The following is a 16,378-nucleotide window of genomic DNA, read 5'->3' on the forward strand; positions in this document are numbered from 1 at the left end:
ACGCTCGCCAAAATAGGAGCCTTTCAACAAAATACAACCCATGACATAATTAGTAATTTGGGGAAAAGGGGTGGGTGGGGGGGGTTGTTTTTACTATTCCAATCACGTTACATGCATGAACACCTCAAAGTCAAACAGGACTGAGGAAACATGACTGTGATCCGAAAGAAAATGAATCCTCCATTATTCATGGGAACCGAAATGAGGAATCATTTGCTCTCGGTTCATTTAACTAAGGGGATCTGCGTTCCCCGCAGTGTGATTCTGAACCAAGCCACAGCCGAGAGAGTTGAAAGCAAAAATACATTAGAAAAATGTTTCCAATAAGGGAAGTGCACTTGATTTAACTTGCCAGAAACTATAAAAATATAAAATGTGATTGAGTGAATGTCACCACATGAATCCGGGCAAGTCTTTCTAACCTATATTCAATCACAGTGCATATATAAAACGGTGCTCTTTCATACGTGACACATAATGCAAATGATTCACATGAAGGAAAACAAAGATTTAAATAGAGGGTTAGGAGAACACAACACAGGAATATAGCGTTAATAACTGTGTTTCAGTGACTTTTCTGGCACTTTCTGACATAAAAGAGTTTGTTACCTTTAATAGCTGATTGCAGCAGGGTTCTCTGTGAGTCTGAAGGTCCACTGGTCTGTTTACTGGTGCTCACACTGTCTCTCTGCCGGGCCACAGCCACAGCAATACCAACCGGAGGGTGGCGCACCTCTCCCTCCCCCTCTCGGCCAAAGGAGCGGGCGCTGTCCGGCCGCTCCTGCTCCCTCTTCAGCTGGGGAGGCACCCTCAACGCCCCTGAAGCACCCGATCCGACTGAAACCCTTTCCCTGTCTCTCTCCCGCTCTCTCTCTCTTTCCCGCTCTCTCTCTTTTTCCCTCTCCCTCTCTCTTTCCGCTTCCGTCACTATGCTACCAAGACCCCCGAAGGGCCCTCGGCCGTCCGCAGCGTGCCTTGTGGACCCGGGACCCTCAGCAGCAAAGTTTCCACTGTATTTAATCAGACTCTGCATGGCTGAAACCTCTGAGGGATCTGAACCTGCTCCCCCGCCTCGCTCTCCACCACCTGACCCTCCAGGTCGGTAGAGCGCCGATGGGTCCAGGTAGCGTCTCTGACTCCCCTCCTCGCCTACATGCCCGTGTCCGTGTTGGGAGGGGTGTGTTTGTGGGGAATGGCTGTGGGTGGAGTGTGTGTTGTTGCCGGGCCGGTGGCTCGTGTGAGGCGAATGGGACATTTGTGTGTGCGTCTGCTGGCTGTGGGGGGAGGAGAGTGTGTGTCCGTGTTGGGCCGCCAGGGCAGCCATGTGACTCGTGGCATAGTTGGCTAATGGGCTGATGGTATTCCACTTAGGCTCCGCCCCTCCTCGCTCTATGCCCAAGCGGAGCGAGTGTTTAGGGATGTCCCTGGTTTCCGGGCTGAACCTTGATTGACTGGAGGAGTAAGACGCATCCTGTCCTCGTTTACCAATGGAACCATTGGAACAAATGACAGAGCCTTCCTCTCGTTGATTGCCTGAATCGCCAGACTGGGAGAGTCGAGGGTGCTCAAGGCTCCTTTCAGGAAACCTGTAGCTCTCCCTCTCCCTATTTCTGTCCCGCTCTCTGTCTCGGTCTCTGTCTCTGTCCCTTTCTCTGTCCCTTTCTCTGTCTCTGTGTTTGTCACCGTGTTTGTTGTCACGGGCCTGCGAGGCGATCTGGATAGGCCCGGCCCGCTCGTCGTAAACCTCCACAGAAGGCACATATGTCGGCGCTATGACTCGCTGCTCTCTGCTAGCCTCTCTGGGCGTGGAGGGGTGGGGCGGGCCAACGGCAGAGGGCTGTAGCGTAGGAGGATGGGCGTAGGAGATGTGGAGGCCTCCGGTCGACGCGGCTGCGGAGTCGCTCCTCCTGTGTCTTTCTGAGTGAGAGTTTGAGTTATTCGAGTTTGCGTTAGAGTTATGGTTGTGGTGGTGTCGAGAGGCCCCCTCTTCATCCCGAACCCCTCTGTCCATTTCTGCTCCATGAAACCTGCTCCCACCCCCACCTGAAGGGAAGGACGGCCGTGGAGGCGACGGCCTGGGTCTGGGCTCTGCTGAAGGTTGGGAGTGTGACTTCTGCTGGTGGTGGTGGTGGTGAGGATGGATGGACCAAATATCTCTCTCGGTGTCCCGGTCCCTCTCTTTCTCTCGTTCTCGGTCGCCGCTCCTCGCCCTGCGGTCCTCCTCGCTCCTCCCGTCCTGCGTCAGGTCCACCACGCTGTGCGGCCTCTGCTCCTCTCTCGACCGCTCTCGCTCTCTGTCCCTCTCTCTCTCCCTCTCCCCCCGGTAATGCCGGTCCCTTCCCCCGTCTCGGGACGTCCTCTGGGGGGGTGTGGAGCTGGACGGGGCGGTCGGCGGTGCAGATGGGGGGTGGAGGGGTAACTGGCTCAAGGAGGCTGGCAGGTAAAATCCATCTAAAAAGACAGAAAATACATGTGAGTCTAAAAGCTAAAACACACGCTCACTACATTACATAACACAAACAGATGAAGATTCAAAGCACTGCTGCACGCAGGCAGGCAGGTGAGCATAATAAATATTTAAATGTCGACTTGCCAGGAAAATGTAACAGTTACACAAACTTACAATAGATCTACAACAGTCACATCCAGGAGGAGCAGAAGCACTATATATTACACTGAAACTGGTCCGTCTGTCAGCTGAATGTTGCCCATTTCTGGCCCAGCTCCACAACATACTTCTCACTCAATGAAAACAAACCCTACATCAACTCATGTAGGAGTGTATGTGGACACTAAATTCAGCCACTTGTCTCCATGAATGCGGACGGTGACAGCGACTGACCTTTATGTGAGTCGTAGAGAGGGTGCTGGGAGAGCGAGGGAGGGTCCAGGTGCCCCAGAGACAGGTAGGGGCTTGAGTACAGGCTGCTCGGCAGAGGAGGGTAGCCTGAAGACACACAAACGCACAACATGTCACACAATGTAGATTACACAAAAATGAAACTATGCAATTTCTCGTTCTCCAAATACTATGGCTTCTATTTAAAGCTACTGAACAACTCCTGGGATTTGAAAGCAGCTCCTGTAGTCGAGCCACAAACGGAATATTAGCACTTACATCTAAAGCAGGAATGAGGCGACTTACAGAAAATTAACCGGCAATTACTTTGAAAGCTTCAGCTTCTCAAATGTGAGGATTTGCTTCTTTTGTCCAGTTTTTATTAATAATAACCAAATGTCTTGCGTTAGACGTTTGGGCTGAGAAAAACATCTGAAGACGTCAACTTGGATTTTTCTTCTCACCTTTTTCTGACATTTGATTGATAGACCAAATTGTTCATGGAGAAAAATAGGAACAGGGTAATCAATAATGAAAAAACATCTTTCACTGCAGCCCTACAAACATCCTCCTGAAGTTACTGAGTCATTTGAACAGAGCCATAAACAGAGGGTGAGGTTGGATTGCCTATTGTTGCATCATTCTGAGTAAAGCAACCCACCTATTAAATAAATGCATGTCACCCTGGGTTACTGGTAGGAAATTGGCGCTTTCATATCCACTCAGTTGTCAGTTTATTAAAACTAATTCAGTCCTGCAATTGATCATACCTAATTGAAGGTTACAATGTTTATTTTTAGAGATTTGTTGACTGAATTGTATGCGAGTACTGCATTATATTGAGCGATTTTTTGTCCATTTACATCACAAGGGTATTCAGACCCATGTTGCAACTGATGATTATTTTCTTCATTGATATATCCACAAATTATTTTCTCAGTTAATCAATTTTTTTGTCTGTAGAATGTCAACAAATAGCAACAACAGCCTGTCACATGAACCAAGAGTTTATAACAACATATTCAAATTGTTATTAAGTTTACTGTCAGAGAAAACAAGGGAAAAAACAATGATTGAACTAAACTTTGCACACTGGCGGTAACAGTCGACCCCGCGTCACCTCTAACAATTAGTTTTGTTCACGAGGTCAGCTTGAGGTTGATGTTGGCCGAGAGTCTGCCCGACAGCCAGCTGCTGCTCTCAGAGACCAGATCTTAATATAGACAAAGCCTTGCGCCTGGTGTAATGCTTTGGATTTCTGTGTCAGGCCCGAGCTGGGTGCAACCCCGATGCTGGCTGGTGTCGGTGCGTCAAGCCACATGTAATAAAAAAAAAAGACCTGTGCCCACCCAGAGAGCGGGTGAGACATTCCCTGTTCCCACACACTCTGGCCATTCCAAGGAAAATCAAAGACGCCGCACCCATTCCAGCACGGAGTGCCGGGGAGCAGAGCCCAAGTATAAATCCGTCTCAGTCTCTGTCTTTCGAGAGGCAGAAATGGAGAAGCCCGAGGGGGCGGGAGGTGGGGGTGTCAGCGGTTAGAGGAAGGCGCAAGGAGACAGAAATATAAGAGGAACGATGTGACGGGTGTAAAGGCATGCGGGATAGGTTTCTCGCAAAGCTTCCTCTAACCACGGCTAACAGCTAACCTTGATCTCCCACAGCTTTGATTCAGGGTTCCTGTGCAGCTACGGTGCATCCCAGGCATATCCAAAGTCCGCGGCCCAGAAACGTCTCCAGCTTTAGTAACTTTAGCTGCTATTAGAGCCAGCCACCAGGTATTAAGAACCGTTTTTAGGCTGTGAAGATTTCTATTCATATCAGTGAAAGTGGATTCTGTTGCTCCTTCAGCCAGCAGTCTGAGCTTCTTTAGCTTCAGATACTGCAGCCTCAATTCAGGTCTAAACTGTAAGTCGAGTGTCCAAAGTCCATCCATCCTTTATCCTTCCTGCTTCGGCTGAATTTAAAGTCAAACAGGATGTGTCTTGGCTGGGCTGACGCTCAGAGCTGGTGAGGATCAACTTGTGTATCTAAATGTATAAATATAAAGATGTAACCCTTCAGATTTGCAAAAGCTCATACCCTGTATTGATACTTTTTATATTTAGCATTTTTCTACAATAGTCATTGAATGTTTTTACAATCTGTAATTAGCTCTCAATTTAACAGCTGTGATTGTTGGTGGTGGAGTCTGCCATTCCTGTGTAGGATTTGGTTTGCTGTCACACACACACACAGGGGGTTCACAGGAACAGGGCATGCATATAATTTAGTGTTTAAGGAGTACCTACATACAAATATATTGAAGTCTGCAATCGTTTAGCGTGGCTTGGAAACAAGTAGAGTTGGGACCGATGGATGCGTTATTGGCATTCAGTGTCAAAACAGAGCCCGACTCTGAAAAGTAAAGTGCACATACCAGCACTTCTGAAAGGTCACCTCTTCACACAGTCTATCATGTTTGTTTAATCCGTTTTATAGTTTTATGGCTCTAAGTGGTTGTCAGGGAATCATCAGAAGTTACTGCTCAGACTATTGCAGATAATCATAGGGTCAATCACGTGCCGGCAACGTCCCTGGAGAGACTAAGATCGAGACCAAATCTTAAAAAAAAAAACTAATCGCACACAATCTGATTTGCCGCGTTTGGAAAAGCACTGAACAAGATCTGTGTCACACAGGCGATGCGATCAGCTTTTAAATGAATCCTAAATAGAATCTGTTCGTCCTTCTCCCTTTACCTTGACAAAATGCACTGCGGGATACGTTTCCTCCCATCTGACCTTCTACTCCAGCGAGATTTGATAAGGGGACACAAAAGGACGGGAGGGAATGAAGAGGGAACAGAGATTCAATCACTTACTGAACAAACCTTAAGAAGAGTACAGAGAGGACAGAGAGGTCCAAGGAAAGGACAAAAACACACACACACACTATATATATATATATATATATATATACACATATACATACACACACACCTGTGTGTGTCTAAAACTGTGTTCATAAGATAGGTCAGGAGAGAGATGTTGTGGAAAAGTAGGGCAGGAGAGAGAGACAGACAGAGACAAAGTGCATGCTGGACAGGAAGCTCAAAAAAAGAACAAGAGGGAGGAAGATAGATTACAGTAACGCATGACAGGCGAAAGTAAGAGACAGGTGGAGGACGGAGGAAACGAGACGCATATAGGACAGAGCTGGGAGCACAGCTACCAGCAGAGAGACAGAAATGGAACAGGATCCCACTGGTGTAAGCAATGAAACAGGGGGGAACGAGCCTCCTGGGCTTTGGACAGGAGCTCACTGTGACAAATGTCATGAGAATATGATGTCGCCTGTGTCTTCAAGTGTCTGAATTATGTACCGAGACAGAAAAGAGGAGAGAAACAGGAAGAGAAAGCGAGAGAAATGCAAGTGTTTGTCGAGAAGAATGGTGATTTACCTTCATGAGCGTGTGATGCCCACAGCTGAGCCATCTGCAGACCGCTGGGATTGGCCGATCTGTACGCAGAGTCAGAGGTCAAGGGGGAGGGGCCGGGATAACCTGATAGGAAGGGACTGGAGCCTGCCGGGAAGGCATCGCCTGGGAAGAAGAACGAAGGCCGTCAGTCACCCTCATACCCACGAGAACCAAGCTCGACAAAGACTATTGATTTAAACTGTAGATGCTGTCACTTTCCTGTGTGTGTGTGTGTGTGTGCGTGTGCACAATCGATACATGCTGATGGTTCTACGCTGAAGCAGTCTGTTGTAATCACATTATTACTGAGCCACCGTGCACTCCATTTCCACAAGACAGACCACAGACAGACTGTACATAGAAGAAAAGGACAGTTAATGTAACCACCGACTAAAAACCACAGTTGTCACAGCAGGAGAGAACCAAGAGGGGCAGTCATGAGTGTACTCGCTCTTCTGGGAGGCAGTGATTGGATGGAGCATTAAGGGACTTTTGCACAGTTGGATCAGATCAGCACGTTCGCTCTCTTGATAGATACAGATAATCAGATCCTTTGCTGTTCAGGGATTTCATTTGTTTATCTGTTGATCTAGAGCTGCAACAATTAATTAATCAACGATTGAGAGAAAATTATTTTGATAATCAATAAATCATTTCAGTCATTTTCCAAGTAAAAATGTCAAACATTTTATGGTTCCAGCTTCTTAAATGGGAGGATTTGCTGCTTTTCTTTGTCAATTTGGGTTTGGACAAAACAACTTGAAGACATCACTTAAAATAAACAACCCCCCCCCCCAAAATTGAGAAGATTGAACCTGAAAATGTGTGAATGTTTTATCATTTCTGCTTGAAAAATGATTGAAACTGTCACTGAATAACTTTTGTGTCATATGACTGTTGCATCATTTCAGCTCTACTTTGTACATTGCTTAATGTTCCAGTCACAGTTTTGCTACATAAAACTGTTTTACATACTGTCGATCCTTGAAGGGTTCTGAGACACATGCATAATGGTTGGTTCACACTAACGTTCTAATCAATCACATCACCGACCCAAAGAATCACACTGAACCTGATAATGCTTGCTTCAACAAATGAAAATTGACCACCACCACTTCCTTTTAATCAATTTGAACAAATAATCCAGTGTGCAGACAGTGATGTGTGTATACTCTGTTCAAAGCATGTTGACGTCACCATTAAAACCAGCTCCTTCGCGGAAACATGGACCGAGTAATCCCTCTTAAAACATTTCATATCTCGACATGATGCCGCTATCGATTGTTTTTATTAGACTTGTTTTTATTAGACTCCACTCCCCGCATGTGTGCTATCTAACCATTAGTAAACTTTGAACCTTTGAACCATCACTGCCTCTTCCAATCACAACCTCCATAAGAGCTGGGAGAGGTTTCATGTTTAGCTGAGGTTTGCCCCCACCCAGCCCATTACTGAACGCACCGCACAACCATTACCCTGATAAAACTAACCATGTGTGTAGGGGAAAGGGTGCTCTCTGTATATGGGTGAGGGGGAAGGGACTGAGTGTGTGTGTTTCTGTATTAGTCCTGTGGGAATCTCAGAGACATGCTGTGCTCGCTGAGTTTCCCCCTGCATCTAAATCAGTACATTAAAACCGCAGTCCGTCAGCGCCTGCACACGCGCTCGTGCACACACACACACAGTGCATTTTAAATCAATAGCAAATGCAGCTTTCCAATTAATCAAAAAACAGAGGTCTGTACACACACACACACACCCCACACACACACGGAGATGCAGTGGTGTGCCTTTATTTTCTGCTCTAAAAAAATACTGTGTAGGTGGATGCTTCCACACCCCAGCCTGATCACACAGATTTCTTCAAGTCTCTCCATGCTTGTGTGTGTGTGTGTGTGTGTGTGCGCTGCATGTGTGTGAGGGTCTCTTGTGTGCATATCTGAAGTGGCTGCACTGCACCGCTGTATGACCACTGACATGTGCAAACAGTTGTGTGTGGGTTTGCAGTGAATGCCCTTTGAGTCAGAGACACTGGAGGAGCTTCAAACACTCGCGAACAAATACACGTCAAAGATACACATATGTGCAAAACACACACGAACGTGCATGTATGAATCCACACTGTCACGGCAATTCCTGGGAACATACAGACATGCAACATGAACAACTAACCACATGTACACACACACACAGCCTGTGATTAACCTTCAGTTAGTCTCAGTACATTAACTCTGCTGGAAAGCACACACACACCCCGTCCTGTGTGGAGCGCTGAAGAGCCGCACAGTGCAGGGTTTCACCTCCAAAAAGAGACAACTTATAGTCCCATTTATAATTCATGATAGGAGGGACATATTCACACACACACAGTGATTATTAGCCCCCGGCTTCACTGCTTTCTACTATCCTGTTCATCTGCATATTTCATATTGTTGCTCAAAGAAAATCATGAACTGCCACATTTTGTGGGATTTAATATTTCAGAAGTCTGCTTTATGCATTGAGAATATTCTTTAACATTTTGAACAGTCTTGACTGATTTGTTGGGATTGGTGATAAAATCAAGTGTGCTTTAACAGTACAGCAAACACGCGTTGAGCAGCTACTTTGGTCAGAATTACAACAGCAGAGCGACTGGTGTATCTGTTTACAGTGCAGCCAAACACACTCATGCTGTTTCAATAATAAATTCAGTCAATAATTTGTCTTTTTTTTTCATCATGTCATTAGTGGCCGCAATCTAAATTCACGCAGAACACAAGTGCGAGGTGTTTTCCATCTAACTGCTCAATGCAGCACCTTTTTGTGCCTTTGTTCCATTTCTCCCAGGGAAAATAAAAACTGACTCACTAGTGGAAAATACCAAAAGTGACCATTGTCTTGTCAGCGTCCTGTGACTACGTTACAATAAAAGGTTACAGTTTTCTGCCAGTTAATGTGAACTAGCACTGATGAAAGTAATACCAATATTATGTGTACTTTTACTTGATTCAACATGTGCAACTACTACTACTACTACTTTCAATATTATCATATACAGTATAACGTTTTATATCATGAGCATTATTACATTGAGTCATCAGGTACAATATTACTACTTTAAACTACCTTTCAATATGACTGCAAATACTACCTTTTTCTATTTTAGTTCATTTTTAGTTTCCTCTTGCACTTAACTTCTTACTTCTATTGTTATTCTATTAAGCACCGTTTCTTTTTCATTACTCCTTCAACACTTTATACTTTGCATTCTTATAAAGACTGGGCCACGTGTGTGACAACCCGCTGGCTGTTACTGGATGTACTGTCATTCTTTTGGAGCAATCTCTGACACAAGAATGTATTTCTGGATTAATAAGTTAACACTTTTAAGAAAAAAAACAAAAAAACTCATTGGAAAGCTATAGTGTAAGGCTTACATTTTGGTGATTCGTGGTTTTTCGCAACAACATGTTACATCGAACTATGTGTTGCGTGTTAAGCATACACTATCCATGAATGCAGGGGTGCCCAAAGTGGGGCCCAAGGGCACCCCTCGAGGTACAATTTGGCCCTCCATATGTTTCTAGTGAAAAAAAAAATTACAATAATGTTTATGTAGTTTTATTTTTTGTGAGGTAAAAATGATCTTAAATATGTAGGATCCCTTATTATATTTTTTCATAAACTGATCTCGGCGAGCAGAGTGACACTTTGCACAGGAGGTCATTTGGGACCCTAGAACCATCTTTGCATCTTAACAAACAAAACAAAACAATACAACTAATAACTCATGACATTTGCTGACTGTTAAACTGCCTTCATGTTTCCTGTTTTATTAAGTATACTCGTATTTTTTTTTACACTAAAGCCTGTTTAACGCCAAGCAACCTGTGACTTTTTCCATGTTATTTGATCATGTGAGCAACAACATGACCAACAATGATAATTGCTAAGAAAGCTATTTCCGCCATTCACTTCGGTGTGTGTCGGGATACGTGCCAACAATGTTGTTCTAACAAATTATCCTCACCTAAAATCCACTTTGTAATTGTTACCTGGTGTCTGTGTGTGGAATGAAAAAAACCTAGACATACCCCCTTGACACACACACACACACACACACACAGACACACAGACACACACACACCACCTGTCAAGGATGCTGAGGTCCTGGTAGGATGTCAGCAGTTTCCATTCCTTCAGGCCAAACACCAGGGTCTTTCTAACTAACACACACACACACACACACTCAACCACACACACATACACACACGTCAAGAGGCACAGATGCCCCACCAGAGTATGGATCAATCTCAGCATCACAGCCGCCTACAGGCCCTTTATCCACATGCACGCACACACACACGCAGTCCACAGTTCCGCTTCATGCCAGTGATCAGGAAAAAAATACAATCCAAAATTCCCTTTCCCCCTTCCTGAACAGTCCGAGGGAGGAAGAAGAGGGAGGGGTGGAGCGAGGGAAAACATTTGCACTCCTCGTTCCAGAAACAACATCCAAATGGTAGCTGAGAGGGAAATGTTTCTTTAAATGTTTTGGAATTACTCTTTCATTACCTCGCTCTCTTTCTCTCAGCCCTTTCCTTCCTTCCTCCCTCTCCCTTCACAACGCCTTCCCACTTTCCCACCCCCCCACCCCCACCACACACACGCGCACGCACACAAACACTTTGGCTCCCACTTCACAAGACAGTTAGTTTGCCATATTGGGATAAGCAAGTTGCCAAGAAACACGCTCTCTGACTCCCCAACACGTTCTGAGCCTCCATTTTCAGATCCTCATAAGAAGTGTATCTCCATATCAGAGAGGAAAAGGGCCGCTGGAGATCAATTCTGATAGAGACGCCACTGCAAATCTGACACACATACACACACACAGACACAAACACACAGAAAATCAGTGAAATCAAACTCAAGAACAAGAGTCTTGATATCGCAAATCGATCTCAGATGGACTGAGAGGCAACAGAATCCAAAAGCAACAATGCTGGAACATGTACAAAAGCACAAAATACAAGAGAAAAAAATCTCTGGTTTAAATGTCTGCCACAAACACACACACACACACACACACACACACACACACACACACACACACACACACACACACACACACACACACACACACACACACACACACACACACACACACACACACACACACACACACACACACACACACACACACACACACACACACACACACACACTCCATGAACCCATCTGTTATCCATCAGTGGTACTCAGAGCAGAGTTGCTTAGGGGGAGAAATCTCTATTGATCTCTGGTTTTTATTCCCTGCAAGAAAAAAAAAAAAAAAAAAACATTCACACAGTAAAACTCTGCTGCGCTGTGTGTCTCTGCCACAGCACAACAGCACACTGACACTGGTAACCATTAATCCTGACGGGAAAGCAGGAAAAAATACACACACGCGGGGGAGGGATGTGCAGGATTTGCATGCACGTCTGGAACCACATATCTGTCTGTGTGTGTAAGTGTTGGTTCAGGCTGTGAGCATGTGGTTAAACGTGTGTGTCAGTTAATGATTTCAAAATGTGCACGTCTGGTTCGTCCTGTGTTCTGAAGTGTTGAGAGGAAACAGTTTTGTTTACGTGCCTCCAGTCGAGCACAAACTGTTTCTCAATGTCACTTAAAAATGTCTCTTTGACAAGTTCACGTTACGACACGTCAAACTTTGCAAACCATGGTAGGATGTGTTAAAATATGATGTCTCTCGACTTTAATTGTTTGTTGATAAAGAGATGACACAATTAAGGCGTAAAAGAAATCAGATCTTTTTTCAGGGAACTTTTTACAGAAGGTGTTGAAGTGGTTGCCAGGCTGGAGATGAGCTGCCAGCTTGAGGTCAACGATAATGTTTTTTAATCACCCTGTATCTTGAGTAATTGAGATACTACGCAGTTTACAGGTCTGCTTAATAATGAAAATGTGACATCACAGTAATGTTTAAAAATTCTTCATTTGTGCTTTATCTGACACTTTACAGTGTTGTTTGGTTGCGGTTTCGATTGTAAGAGTAATATTTAGATATCAATAAAGTAACAGATGTTGTTCTGGGATGTACATTTTATTGTACCAATTTTTTTATATGCTGAACACAAGAATTCACTCCCTATAAATAGTTTCTGATGACAACCTGGTAACCATTACTGTCGAGCCTTCGATTCCTGTCTTTATTACATGAAAAGTGGCAGACTTCACATATGTTGACAACAGATGTGCACATCCTCAGATATTAATACTATGCATCTGCACGATGCAATATGCACACCGTCTACGCGACCACATGGTTAAAAAGCAAGTATATCTGTGGCCTAAGGGTCTAAATGGACATTTACTCATCATCTATTGGAAACCTGATGAACTGAAATTGTAACAGGCCCTTTTGATTTGGCATTGTAGTTAAAGCACGGGTGTTACTAATAACATTAACGATGGTTCTATTCAGATGTCGCGGTGAGCCATGACAGAGTGACAGGTAGCCTTCATGCATGACACCAGGACCCTGAAACTGAAGCAGCTTGATTGAATTCAGCCATCTTAACTGAAACAAAGTAAATAAAAGAGCAGTCCGCCACACAATGTCCACTTTATTCACCCCCAACTAAATGACAGGAAAGCCACAAAGTTGTTGTTTTTTGCAGCTCTCAGAAACCTGCTAAACTTGCTTCACGTGTGTTTAAACCTCGCTGTACCATGCTGGTGTACTCCTGTGAAGACGGCAGGTGTTATTTTGACACACTCCTCCATACCAGCAAATGGAAATGTGCTTGCAACAGACGTGTCACACACGGCCCGAATGGAATGCACAGTTGCATGGTAACACAGATACAACGACACACACACACACACACATACATTCAAGAACAAGTGATAACTACATCTACGCCTGCAGCACAGGGTGGGTCAGACTTTTGGTGGAACATGCATCTTAAACTAATAAGTGGCTTGAACATCAGACTACTGAGGTGCTGACTGACAGGAAACGGTCTGATCTTGTGTGATGAATGTTATCGGGACATTTCTCATTAACAGACTAATCGAGACTGTTCCTGATGTAGAGTAAAAACCACAGAACGGACACAGTGAGTCTGCTATTCATTCAGTTTTAGATTCAAATCTTAGAATGCTTTAAAAATACATTTCAGGTGCAACAGTCAAATCTGACTTCTCACGTCATGTCACTACATATTTGGAGTTGTAAGTGTGCCTGGAGGAGTATGATGAAACTTATTTAATGGGACACGTAGCGACTCAACATGCCGCCAAACACAGAGACAGAACGCAGTGTGTGACCTTTGTGTGTTGTTTGAGTTTAAGGGAGGGTTCTGGCAGAGAGAGCCACTTAGCTAATGCTTTGGGTATTTCGACATGCCACGGCACGCTCGTTTTCTCACACACACACACCAGCCTATCACTCTTATGTTTGACAGCTGTGTGTGTGCGTTATATATATTTGTGTGTGCGTGTGTGTCTGTCTGTGCAGTTTGTCTGCATCTGACAGGTTTATTGTAGCAGGGCAGCAGTGCCTTGTGCTTTCTCTTAAGGAGCCTGTTTTCTCTCCTGAAGGATTCAATTAATCTGAGAGGGGATGTGTCCGAGCCGAGGCACATCTTCTCACACCCACACACACACACATAGATGTAGGGGTCTGTGTCTTGAATACATATAAACACACCCTCACCACATTAATTTTAACGTACACAGACATACTAAGCAAGTGGAGTGGAAGACAAATTGGTATCAGCTGACATGACTCTGACCTGAGTAGCATGCTGCTTGATTTACACTTACAGCCCTTTATGTGTGTGTTTGTGTGTGTATATGAGAGCGAGACTGAAAAAGAGAACATATGAAGGGCTACCACATTTATCTAAGCGTGTTTGAATGTGCTGTGGTCAGGATAAATCTCTTCCCTTCTCTCTGCAGAGAGTCCCGGGGGGGGAACCCTGGCCCCAACAGCACTAAGCACAATCACATGCTCCCATTCCCATACACAAGACCTCAATCCTCTCATCTACACCGTGTCTCTCGGTCACACACAAACACCAGCTTCAGCTCTTATCCCTTGAAAACAAAACATTGCTTTCCACCTTAGGGATTGCGCACATTTAGTTTGCAGTTTCCATTTGTCTTAAGCCATTTTCATCTCCATCTATTGATTTCCCTTCTCTGCGTGCGCGACAACACCTACATTTGCCTCTGTGTCTCACTCCTACCGTTTGCTACTCCCTAGCGAGTGCTGAGAAGTGTATGAAAGTGCGTGTGTGAGAGAGCGAGAGGGACAAAAGAGCAGAAAAGTTGCTGGTTCAGACGTGTTATCCCTTAAGTTGAACAGATGAGGGACGCCGCCCTGAACGACATTTTCGCCTCATTAAACAAGCATTTGTTCCAAACTGGATTGTACTGTACTCCTGTAAGGTCATTCCACACAGCTGAAGCAATCATCTACAACAATGGCCACTTGATATAACACAACAGAGATTCAACCTACACCCAGTTCATGCATGCATCTACAATTTCTACCGCTCTCAACGCCCGCTGGTGCTCAGGAGGTGATGTGCTTTTCCTTGCCACAGCTGCAGCAACATATTCTGTTTGTTTGGAAGAAGAATACAATAATCAACTGGTTAAAATCCAAAGACATATTTGTCACGTTGTCTGATAGTCACATGTTCTCAGAGGAATGGAGTGCAAAAGAGCATTTGGTATTAAACAAACTCAAATGAAAAATAATCTTCTCCTGCACAACCGTGTGCATAATATGATTCTTGATACACGCCCTTCACAATAAAATAATCTCCAGCTACGTCAGCCGTAACAATAACAGTCATCTAGGGCTTTTATTATTGATTAATCTGACAAATATTTTTTCATGTTTAATCGATCAATATTTCAGTCTATATTTTATGTCAAAAGAAAATGAAAGAAAGCAAATAAATAGGGATGAATGATATGTATTTTTGGTCAGTGATGCTGATAATTTCCCCCTTCTCACAGCTGATACCGATAAGATAACAAATTATTTCACATTTTTGTGTTACGAACCTGCAGTTTTGGTGTATCAACAACCAACAGCCAGCTACTGTATCGCAGTGGGTAAATGCTGCGCTTGTTATGTCAATAAAAGCATTTTGGCTTCATATTATTGGCTGCATTTATCGGCTAGAATTTCACTGATGTGGATAAGCACTCCCAGTATCAGGCCAATAATTAATTGGTCCAAAAAATATCATGCTCCCCCACAATTTCCCAGGAACCCAAAGTGACGGCTACAAAATGCTTCTTTTGTCCAACCGACAGTCCAAAACCCAAAGACAAAGCTGCAAATCCTTGCATTTAAGAAGCTGAAACCAGCAAATGTTTGACATTTGTGCTTGAAAAGTGAAAAACAATAATTGATTGTCATCAAAATAGTTAATAACAAACAGTAACAGTTAATCTTTGGAACAACCAATCATTGCAGCTCTACCGGCCTCGTCCCCTCTGTGCAGTCACACTCCAGCAGGTCCTACCTCTGCTGCTCTCGGATGCGAGGGAGGGAGGGAGGGAAGAGGACAGATGGCCTCAATCTGGTGGTGGAGGCTCCGGCAGACCTCCAGTAGACAGAGGACCATTTACAGCCATTTTACATCTATAAACAGCTATAACTATAAGACCTCATCCTGTTTAGATGTAACCTGTGTGGACAAAGAGGAGCAGGTACTGCTGGATTTCTTTACAGAGGCTCCCTTTTAGCAGCGGAGTGTGCAAATATCAACAAACTATTTGCAGCTTCACAATGCAGCTAAAACAAATGTTGAGCTGCGCACACACACACACACACACACACACACACACACACACACACACACACACACACACACCTGCCAACCTTTAGTTGTGAACATACACTCTGCTCCATTAAGTCAGGTGGATATCCCATTAAAACTGAACTAAAATAAAGGAGTCTCATGGGAAATAAGTGTGTGTTTGGCAGCTATAAACAGCCACGAGGTCAGCCAAAAACAACAAATGTCTCCAATTCCATGAAACACATGTAAACAAAAAACAGT

General features: G+C 44.4%; 1 protein-coding gene across 3 annotated transcripts in view; it reads right to left on the reverse strand.

The window, feature by feature from the left end:
• The window catches only part of tnrc18 (trinucleotide repeat containing 18), a 46,430-nt gene that overhangs the window by 25,529 nt on the left and 4,523 nt on the right, over positions 1-16,378 (reverse strand). For all 3 annotated transcript variants that reach the window (XM_084370669.1, XM_084370667.1, XM_084370668.1), the window contains exons 3-5: positions 6,282-6,422; positions 2,843-2,947; positions 610-2,451 (exon numbers count right to left, since the gene is read on the reverse strand). In XM_084370669.1, the coding sequence (XP_084226795.1) occupies positions 610-2,451; positions 2,843-2,947; positions 6,282-6,422 (2,088 nt within the window). The remainder of the gene's footprint in view (positions 1-609; positions 2,452-2,842; positions 2,948-6,281; positions 6,423-16,378) is intronic.

The sequence above is a fragment of the Pagrus pagrus genome (genome assembly GCF_965226575.1).
Source record: "Pagrus pagrus genome assembly, chromosome: 13".
NCBI lineage: Eukaryota > Metazoa > Chordata > Actinopteri > Spariformes > Sparidae > Pagrus > Pagrus pagrus.